This window comes from Mytilus trossulus, chromosome 11 (assembly GCF_036588685.1).
Source record: "Mytilus trossulus isolate FHL-02 chromosome 11, PNRI_Mtr1.1.1.hap1, whole genome shotgun sequence".
Classification (NCBI taxonomy): Eukaryota; Metazoa; Mollusca; class Bivalvia; order Mytilida; family Mytilidae; genus Mytilus; species Mytilus trossulus.
The window spans coordinates 42,389,405-42,400,754 of NC_086383.1; the positions used below are offsets into that span (position 1 = coordinate 42,389,405).

Sequence of the window (11,350 nt, forward strand, 5' to 3'; positions counted from 1 at the left end):
ATCAAATCCTGAAAAAAGCATGACGTTTTAAGACCACTTTTGTCATCCGTACTTATACTTGGGTAAGCCTACTGCCGTATGTGTTTGTTATGACGCCATGTCTTTGTTTGTGAGCTTCCAAAACATGTAGTTTGAATGATGATGCACTTGGTGGTAGGCGTTACACGATGGTAATCTATTTTATTGGAAGTCTGATAGTATGTAGCTTGCTCAAATCGTCTTGATTAGACTTATACATACTTATTTTTTGTTTCGGTCAATTTAGAGTTTTCTTGCAGCACAGATCTTCGTTTCAATATGAATTTTGTTTAATTTGTGATAGACCCGCCATCTATTGATGATATCGAAAGCGTTAAAATAGAGTTTTCTTAGGTACAAAGATAGTTGTTGAGCTGTTAAAACCTGTAAGAGCACGAACTGCTGGTAAAGGTACATATATTTAATAAAAGAAACTATACATGCATAATAAACATGATGCATCGCCAACCATAATTCCCAATGGTTATAAAACTCGTAAACAGCACACAGTTGTTCCAAGTCTAGAATACAACGAAGTGTCAGGTCTTCGTTGACCCTCTGATATTACTCCTCTTAAATTGTTAATCCGTATTTAGAATAAGAAGCCTTATGATATCATATTATAAGCCCGGTACCTTTGATAAGTATGCTTAAAAGGACACTATGATCTATGTATACCAGAAACTAAATGCTTTGAGGTAAACAACTATAGCTTATCGTATGGCCTAAAACAAGAAGCAATAGCCAACACTGTATAAAAAGCTATAAAGGTTCTAAAACAATTCTAATTAGATACTCAAAAGCTTGATTCATGCTCAAAACTACAAACAAAAGCAAAAATCATCAAAGCAACTAACGAAAAAGATAATGAATAATAAATCAATTTGAAAAATACCAGGCATATGATCGACTGTTTACGTTAGACACGCGTTTCGTCTACATAAGACTCATCGGTGACGCTCGAACCAATTAAAACTTCGAATAACATTGAAAAACAAGTAATCCTATTTAAAATACGGGTTAGGTATTTATGTATTATTGTCATTTGGTTGATTTTCTTTGGTTACATCTTCTGACATCAGACTCGGACTTCTCTTGAACTGAATTTTAATGTGCGTATTGTTATGCGTTTACTTTTCTACATTTGTTAGAGGTATAGGGGGAGGGTTGAGATCTTAAAAACATGTTTAACCCCGCCGCATTTTTGCGCCTGTCCCAAGTCAGGAGCCTCTGGCCTTTGTTAGTCTTGTATTATTTTAATTTTAGTTTCTTGTGTACAATTTGGAAATTAGTATGGCGTTCATTATCACTGAACTAGTATACATTTGTTTAGGGGCCAGCTGAAGGACGCCTCCGGGTGCGGGAATTTATCGCTACATTGAAGACCTGTTAGTGACCTTCTGCTGTTGTTTTTTTATTTGGTCGGGTTGTTGTCTCTTTGACACATTCCCCATTTCCATTCTCAATTTTATTTAGGTAATGTAAACGCCTGAGGTAGAACATTTATTGTATTTCAAATATCTACTAAGAATTCAAAATTTGTCAACTGAATGCATAGATATCCCCATTCATTAAAGTATTTATAGCATGTCAACATAAGCCTCTTGACGTGGCCATAGCACATACACTATGCTTCCTCTAAAATAGTGACCAAATTTGCACCACCAATACGTCTACCGCATGCGATGGTTAAAACGGTAGGAAATAAAAGGTGGACATATCTCACGTTCAAGTTCATGGGGAAACTATCAGATTTGACAGATTTATGCGTACTTTTAGTTGTAAAACTAAAATGTGCATTGCTCCAATTGAGAAAGAAGTAATTTTTTTAATAGTTATTCATAATCTCTAGTACAAATTGACTAAGAATAATAAGATATTGGTTTTCTTCCAAGAAAAAGCGTTGATATCTCAGCTTCTACATCTTCTACATGTTCTATGGTCCTTTTTATTTATTGTTTTATACTTTGCGTAATATTTGTACCAAAATGCCATCATGGTTATTCATACATTTTTTCGAAGAGTTTAGGTCCGTTAACATGACGGAAATTAACAGAGAAAGCGATTTTTGAAATTTGATTGAAAAGTAATGAACTTTGAATAATACGAACATCATTAATTTGTGTTTCTAGTCGAAAATATCTAAGAAATGAAAAAAAAAATGAAAATTGGCACAATTTTTAGAAAAAATTCCAAAAATGTTACAAAATTATTTTTTTTTCGCAAAAAATACTTCTTTTATTTTTGAAAAGTATTTTTTTATACATTGACATGTTAGACGTACATAATATTTGCATTGTGACAACAGAAAATAAAGCTACACGTTAATTTTTTCTCGCTTCAACACTGTTGGTCATTTTCAATTTGGAATTATTTCCCGAATTTAATTCAGTTTTTACAAAAATTGCACCGTACGATTTGTTTACGACCGACCAAAAAAGGAAGTTCTAATACCATAGTATAACATATTAAAAATTCAGCTGTGTGTTAGGTGGGTGCATTAAAGTCACTAACTAAGCGTCTTAGCGACTTTTCTGAAAATGTCACTCGCCTATAAATAACACAGAAAAAGAATCAATTTAAAACATCTTTTTCATTCTAGTTACAAATGAACCATGAGCTCGTCCACTAACTTTCATTACATTTGAGGCTTGAAAAAGTAAAATCACAAAAATACTGAACTCCGAGGAAAATCTAAAACGGAAAGTCCCTAATCAAATGGCAAAATCAAAAGCTCAAACATACCAAACGAATGGACAAAAACTGTCATATTCCTTATTTGATAAAGGCATTTCTTTTATGTAGAAAATGGTGGATTAAACCTGGTTTTATATCTAGCTAAACCTCTCACTTGTTGTCTCATTACATTCCATTATATTGACAAAAATGCGTGAACAAAACAAACAGACAATGAAATAATTAAACTCAATAAAAGTTTATATGCTTAAAAATCTAAGGATCACCAGGAGCTTTACATCATCAGGTAGTGACTACTTTTTTTGTTATATCTTCTGACATCAGACTCTGACTTCTCTTGAACTGAATTAAAATGTGCGTATTGTTATGCGTTTACTTTTCTACATTGTCTGGAGGTATAGGGGAAGGGTTGAGATCTCATATACATGTTTATTTTGCGCCTGTCCCAGTTCAGGAGCCTCTGGCCTGTGTTAGTCTTGTATTATTTTCATTTTTAGTTTCTTGTGTATAATTTGGAGTTTATTATCACTGAACATGCTGAACTAGTATATGTTTTGGGGCCATCTGAAGAACGTCTCCGGGTATGGGAATTTCTCCCTGTATTGAAGATCTATTAATGACCTTCTGCTGTTGTCTGTTCTATGGTCGGGTTGTTGTCTATTTGACACATTCCCCTTTTCCATTTTCAATTCACATAAATCAACAATAAAAACAATCTTAGAAATGCATTGTGTTTTTATTAGCAAAGAGATTTTTGATATCACGATATATATATATACAACACACACTCACAAGAAAGGGAAGTGGGATAGAGATCACCATTTTTCTTGTATACTACAAATCAATCTCCCATGTAGAGTTTTCGGTCCTTCCTATTTAGACAGATAACAGATATAGGAAGATGAGGTATGTGTGCCAGTGAGACAACTCTCCATCCAAATAACAATTTATAAAAGTAAACAATTATATAGGTCCAGGTACGGACTTCAACACGGAGCCTTGGCTCACACCGAACAGCAAGCTATAAAAGGCCCCCAAAATGAGTTATGTAAAACCATTCAAACGGGAAAACCAAATGTCTAATATATATAAAAATCTAGATAACTCTGCATAAAATAGTGTAGCATACAACGATATTTCACACAACAGTATGCTTTATTTTATTATTGAATCAGTGGTAAAAAATAAAATATGTGCTTCCGAAATTCAATCAAATATGATTCATGGAGAAGCAACTAAACCTTAATAAGCAATTACAAGTTTTTATGGTGTTCAGTATTTTCAGTTTGAGCAAACAACTAAAGCGTCTCTTTGGTGCTTTCCGCTTCGGTACCAATTCGTACTTCTTGGTAATCCGGGTTTGCCGGTACTACGTGTTTGGTACTGTCGTAATCAGGTTCATCATTGTCTCCGATAGAGTGATCATATATAGCATGTGGATTCTCTGTTTTTATTTTTCTGTTCTTATGTTCATTCAAATGATCATACACATCTGATGTCCCTGTTGTGTATTGGTCGTCATCTTTAACGTTCATATTGTCGTGTTGGTTGCTACCCTCCACTTTCACCTCACTGTAGGAATAACGATTTTGGTTAATTACATTTCCAATCTCTTCTGTATTAATAGGTCGAAGCGCATCGTGTTTAAGATTCGATGTTCTTTGAGCTGATCTGCAAAAACGAAAAAAAGGTTTACAAGTAAATTTTAACATGCATAATATAATTGTGATGACCTTGCAATGTGAATTTATAAATTGTTTCCAAAACTGTATATACAGTGAAACCTGAATAAACCGAATCCTGTATAAACCGAAAACCTGTGTAAACCAAACATGTCCGTGAAAACCGTCTTATCTAAATATGTGCATCGTTAACCTGATAAAACCGAACTTCGGCCAAAACCGAACAAAATCTTAAGTCCCAAAGAGGTTCGGTGTAAACAGGTTTCACTGTATATGGTATATTTGATATACATGAGTTTAAACTAGACTAAATGTAATACATGTATAAATCAATAGACAAAGCCTGCTTAATGGTTTGTTTTCGACTCAAATGTTAAATAATGCCCAGTCACACTAAACCACAATCGCACCACGCTCATCGCGTTAAAAAAAATCAGATCGTGGTGAGGTCACGGTATAAGTTCCATTATTATGTAGATTTTCGCTGTTTTCACGATACTTCTACGTCCCCATTACACTTCTACAACGCTTTTGCTACGGTTAACCTACGTTCTCACCACACTTATTCTGCGACTACACTACGATTACCACGATCTTACTACGCTCACCACGTTTTCACTACGATCATACAACGATTTATCTGATTGAAACACGATCTTACCACGCTTCTTATACGATTGTACATGTAGCACGCTTTTACCGCGATTATTCTACGATCTTACCACGTTCATATTGCGATCTAACTATACGCTCTCAGCAATAACGTTAATATCATGTTTCAAATAAATACTGTTCCATTCCTTCTAATTGTCTTTAAAACGTAGAATTCTCGAATTCAACACAGCCATGCCACTAAAATCTAACAGAACTCGGGAATGTGATGGTAGGGGTAGATGAAGAGTCAGAGGGACCATTGATACAAGTCATGATCCAGTAGAGATGCCAACCCAACTTGTATCACATTGTATTGTTGATCCATCAAGATGAAATGACGATATTTTATTGAACGATTATAGTGTCTATAGTGTCTCTAGATGTGTCAAGCTGTTGGAAATTATGAACATCAGGTCCAAATTACATGAAATCAAAACCTTGAGAGCTCTTATATATTATATGTGACAATGACAATGAGCATGACCAAAACTCGAAATAGTCGTGATAAGAACGTAGTTAGGTCGTAAGACGAGCGTGATGAGCGTGATGAGCGCGTGATGAGTGTGCTACAATCGTAGGACGGTCTTGAACTTCACAGTATAAACTAGATATAACCATAGAGGAATCCTTGTTGGGTCGCAGGAAGAACGTGGTCGTAGTTAGGGCGTACTAACGTCGCTGTGAGATCGTAGTGCAATATCTCCGACTAGAATCGCGGTTTCGCTACGATGGTACACAGTTTTTGCGATCCTCCCACGACATTATCGCGCTCTCGCTACGCTTCTACTACGAACGGATTTCGCCACGACAGCAACACGATTGTTTTGAAGATTATTTTAAAATCTGAATCATTATAAAACAAATTTGAAAACTATTTCAACAGAGAAACACAAAATGACATTTAAGTACTTACAAAATAAAGCCTATAAGCCGAATTTGAAGGCAAGAGTACAAAACGTAACGTTAAATGTATGGAGATCATATTTTCTTCATTGAAGTTGGCAACGATCATCACGATCATGGAGACATCACCACGACCCTACCACGACCTAACTGCGATCTACACGATCGTACTACGATCGTTAAAATTTGCATTTTGTTCACAGCTCGAAGTGCGATCGTGGCCTAGTGTGACCGCGGTATAATAAACTCGTCATAGATATATATCAGGATTAAAATTTTATATTTACGCCAAGCATGCGTTTCGTCTACAGAAAACTCATCAGTGACGCTCGAATCGAAAAATGTGTAAAAGGCCAAAATAAATACAAGTTAATAGAGTGCATTAAAAAGAACGACTATATCATGTATTGAATGCTATTTTACGACAAACAAGCAAATAATGAGTCACATCTTTAACAAGTATCGCTGCAAAATGTTAGTCGTCACTGGCTTCATACCATGTTACATCCCGCCGTGCTAACATGCCTTCTTATATTTCGTAGGAGGAAATCTGTCACAATTGTCTAGCATTCAATGTGTTTTGTTAAGTTTAAAAAAATATAATTATGATTAAGCAGATCTTTCAAGAAACAATCGCAGTTGACTTACCTTCTTCTAAACACACAAATCACTGCTCCAATAACAATAAATAATAAAATAGTTCCAACTATAACTCCTGAAAACCACACATTTCATAGTATATTAGAGAAGATTTTGTGGAAACTTCAAATAAGTTGAAAGACGGATAAATTGTAATGAGCGCCATAATTTTATGGTGCTGTACCCTAGCTTGTACATATTTCGGTTTTCAATCGCTGCTTTCTCTTTGACCCTTACCAGAACACTCGATACGACTATTGACTTAAACATATGTATATAAACTCTTCATAGATACCAGGACTACTTTATTTATATACGCCAGACGCGCTTGTCGTCTAAAAAAGACTCATCGGTTTAGTTTTAGTTTAGTTTAAACATATTTATTTATAGTGGATTGGGAAACAAGTTTTGCAACTTATATTAATCCCTTTCCACTTTGCGACTCATCGGTGACGCTTGAATCCAACAATTATATTATAATAAAAAAAGCCAAATTAGGTACAAAGTTGAAGAGCATTGAGGACAGATAACAGTCATTCACTGCCATAACATACAAAATATGGAAACTATCACCTTCCCGATAATATCTACATGATACAGGCATACCAGATTTGTTTTTTTAATTTCTTGTTTACTAAGTTTGTAACCCGGATTTATTTTCTCTAAATCGATTTATGAATGTTGTACCGCGGTATACCACTGTTGCTTTTATTATTCATGTTTCTCATAGTATTATTAAATGGTAACGTGGATATCATTAGAACGAAAGAATTCTCAATTAAAATAAATACTTGTTATTATAAAATCAAGGTTACAAAAGCTCTCAGCCTTCACCATCCGAATTAAAGTTAGATGAGCCACGATTTGGATTTGCTGACTATTTTTTGTCTATCAGACATAATTGTGTCATGTGACTGTTACGTTATTCACGATTTACTCACTTCAAATGGAAGTTAGAATTTAATCATTAGGAATGCCTGTAATCTTTTTTGTCTTTTCAAATGAAAAGAATCTCAACATGTGGTGAACATTTTTAAATTAACACTCTACGACGTGGATTCAGTGTGCACCCGTTTTGGATATTATTTGTCATAGACAGAAACAATACAGATTTTAATAAAAACATAATTAAAAACAAGGCTAAATATAACAACATGTATTCAGCAGACGTACAAAACACAAAATTATGATTGTGATACTCTTTTCTATATAACATAAATACTAGAGGTACCTGGTATAATGTAACTAGTAATGTGATCGTTGTCAGGCAGTTTCATGGTAACATTGTGTCCTGGTGATACATTAGGTGTGCTGATTATCAGTGTAAGCGTGCCTGTGTGTAAGTTATTTCATATATAAAATCTATGTAGTAAGATGTGTAAGGCCATTTCCCTTTTTAAACGAATGCATAAAAAAATATGACATTTTTAAATTCCATATTTAGGTTTTGCCCTTTGATCAGGGATTTCCGTTTGAATTTTGAATTTCCTTGGAGTTCTTTAAAAATATAAGAGAATGTGAGGATATATATGATACACAAACCCCTTAATTATATTCTGAAGCAGACACAACAAGGAAACAGTTCAGTTGTGATTCCATTTCCCAGGATAACTTTGGAAACGAAATTATCTCCCTTATATTCCGTCCATAGATGCATGTGCCATGCCAAACAAAAAAAACTTAAAACACGACTAAAACCAATATTTTTAACAACAATGCACCAACGCATTTTTAAATCCTAGAGGAAATCATCTAACACTCACAAAATTGAGTCCATGGCAAAAAAAAAAGCCCTTTAAGTGTAACTCAGTGTGTTTCGCTTTAACTTGCTTTCAGTATCTGCTTGTACTCTCAAATCCTACTTTCGTCTTAATTTGACCTGTTGATACAATTTATATGGCTTTTTTGTTATTGAATGATATAAATTATTTAACGTTATATCTCGTGTCCAATTTTTAATATATACCAGCTATAATTATTGTTTAGTCTGACTATACAGTTTCACTCCTGTTCTCGAACTATAAACAACAAAATTATTTTTATATTTAAAGAACAAATGTATATTTCCGTTCTTTATTTACCTAATATAGTATGTACATTATTCTATTTTGCGACAGTTTGACAATTTGATCAAGGGTATGTTTTTTTTTTTCTGAAATTGTTAAACGTATCATCCCTACTTTTTATTGATTTTGTATTTACTTGTGTCATAGATCAAATTGTTTATTTAGTGTTTTTTCATTTGTTTGTTTTAATATGTTGTTTGATTAAATTAAGCAATTCGATTTGGTATTTTATAGACAATAAGTGTGTCTTTCTATGTTGTGATGTTACACTATTGTTTCAGGTAATAAGGTTGAAGGGTGGAACATATTAAATAATTTATTAAACCTGCTACATTTGTTTGCGCCTGTCCTAAGTCAGAAAACTGATGTTCAGTGGTTGTCGTTTGTTTATGTGGTATATATTTGTTTCTCGTTTCTCGTTCTTTTTTTTATATAGTACTATAGACCATTGGTTTTCTCGTTTAAGTGGATTTAAACTAGTCATTGCTTAGCTCTTTAAAGCTCTTTAAAGCTTTCTGATCGGTGTGAGCCAACTCGAAGGCTCCGTGTTGAAGACCGTGCTTTGACCTATAATGGTGCACTTTTATAAATTGTGATTTGGATGCAGATATGTCTCATTGGCTCTCATACCACTTCTTATTGTATCTATTGGTTGTCAACTTTAACATTTGTCGTTTTAATAAGCAAAAATTAAACGAACCATATCTACAATAAAATGACCTTAACTCTTCACAGCTAACAAATGATGGTCTAACAAACTTATTCCCGTCTTCAGACGTTTCAATTCCTTTACACTGTGACGGCACCAATGTTATATTCTCATCTGAAAGTATACATTATAACGTGTTGAATATCCATACTAACTTTTCAATTTAAATAAAAAATAAAAAAAAAAATTAATGCGATCGTCGTAGTATAGTGAAAAAAAAATAATGAATTTAAACATTTCGAAATGACAATATCATAGGCTGATTAAGCGTATGCTAAACGATCAATTGGGATTTTTCATACGCATTCAGTAAATACACAGTTATTAAAAAAATCTACAGAACGTTTATTTCTATTTTTTCCTATTGAAAAAAATAGTACATGTTTGATGTATTAAACTTGAAAAAGATTGTCATAGTTTTGTATGTTGTGTTTTTTTCGTTTGTTTTTCATTTTTAGCCATGACGTTGCCAGTTTATTTTAACCTTTAACTCTTTACCACCTTTTACAAGTTTTAATGTTCTTTTGGAAGATTCCGCCATTTTTAGTATATGCTGCGAGTTTAGCGGAGAAGAAAATACCAGTTCAAAGATTTCCAGCCTGCCTTTAGTTTGACCTGGCCTGGGTGCAACTTTTTATCAAAAGAAATACAATCAGACCTTGTCAATCTATGCACATTTTATTTGATAATTTTATCCAATGATATTATTTCAATAGTAATAAGAGATACATATAGATGTTGCACGAAAATCATGCTACAGGATTGAGGTATTGGACATAGTTTAATGTGCTTCCTCTGTTAAATTATCTGTTTTGGCATCGGTAAACGATTCGATTAAGTGATTTGCTTTTATCCTGGAAAATATGTTCCTGTCCTTAAAAATACAAATGTATTTACAAATGATGCAATATTATACTTTTTAATTACCATTAGCTGTTACACGAAACGTTTGTTTTGAACGCGTAATACTGGTCCAGTATTTTGAGTCAAAACTTCCTTTAGAATTTGAACATGATGACGATGGGTCCCATCTTACGAAGCTGTCTTCATTCTCACAGAATTTAGTTGCGTCATAAAAATTAATATCGTATATGTTTTTCGTATTTTCTGAAATACATGGTAGACAATGTTAATTTAAAACATTTTATTAAAGAATGTTATAAAATGAGAAAAAAATTACTTTATGTTGAAGAGGGTACGTGTCTATCATTGTTGTGATTAAGCTTTTTGTTGCTTCATCTCTAGCTTTTATGTTTCGTGTTTTTTTTATTATTGTTTTATTTTCCCTTTTTGGCTATTCTGTATCTGTATTGTCAATTCTTGATACCATGTTTCTATAATATCTTAATTTCAGTAGTTTATAACTGACATGTGACATGTTTTTTATGATATGCCTTTTCGTACTTATTTTGTTTAAATATCTCTATGTTATCATAATATTATCAAAACTACACACACTTTAACCATTCAACAACCAACATTACCACATAGCGCATTATACATGGAATCACAGTTTTCAGCAGTAAAAATGCGATCGCGATTCTGAGTACACTCCACTGTAATACAGTTATAAGTATCACTTTCATCTCTATCGATAGTTGGTCCTATATTTTCTACAAAATGGAAACAGCAAAGCAATTAATGTTATACTTCTAACAGTCTACATGTTCATTAGCAGCTCAACCAACAGTTAAATAGTTTTACAACTTTGCTTTCCTCAACAGTTTCAACCAATAGAACAATTATTCTGTTGGTTTATATACGATTGGCAAAACTTAATAGTTTAACATTGCAACAACGTGAAAAACAAACAGATGTTTACAAAATGTGTTTAAAACTAAAATAAAAAATCTTTTTCATAAGATTAATACTATTATGTTTTTTTTTATATTATCTATTTCTTATGGATTACACGCATGTTATTTGTCAGTTTTGTGCATGTGAATTATTTTGATCTGAGTTCACTGGTGAGTCTTCTGTAG

General features: G+C 33.3%; 1 protein-coding gene across 1 annotated transcript; it reads right to left on the reverse strand.

Annotated features, from left to right (window-relative positions):
* Positions 1-4,013: 4,013 nt before the first annotated feature.
* LOC134690065 (uncharacterized) lies at positions 4,014-9,477 on the reverse strand. The gene is made up of 4 exons (XM_063550039.1): positions 9,380-9,477; positions 7,825-7,926; positions 6,603-6,669; positions 4,014-4,386 (listed from the first exon to the last, which is right to left on the reverse strand). Exons 2-4 carry the CDS (start codon positions 7,868-7,870, stop codon positions 4,014-4,016), a joined length of 486 nt encoding a protein of 161 aa, XP_063406109.1. The 5' UTR covers positions 7,871-7,926; positions 9,380-9,477.
* Between the last annotated feature and the right edge of the window lie 1,873 nt (positions 9,478-11,350).

Excerpts from the sequence above, each read along its gene's own strand:
- LOC134690065 (XM_063550039.1), bottom strand. The coding sequence starts at position 7,870 with ATGAAACTGCCTGACAACGATCACATTACTAGTTACATTATACCAG. Across the intron at positions 6,670-7,824 it reads TACTAGTTACATTATACCAG|GAGTTATAGTTGGAACTATT; the intron begins GTACCTCTAGTA and ends TGTGGTTTTCAG. Across the intron at positions 4,387-6,602 it reads ATTTGTGTGTTTAGAAGAAG|ATCAGCTCAAAGAACATCGA; the intron begins GTAAGTCAACTG and ends TCGTTTTTGCAG.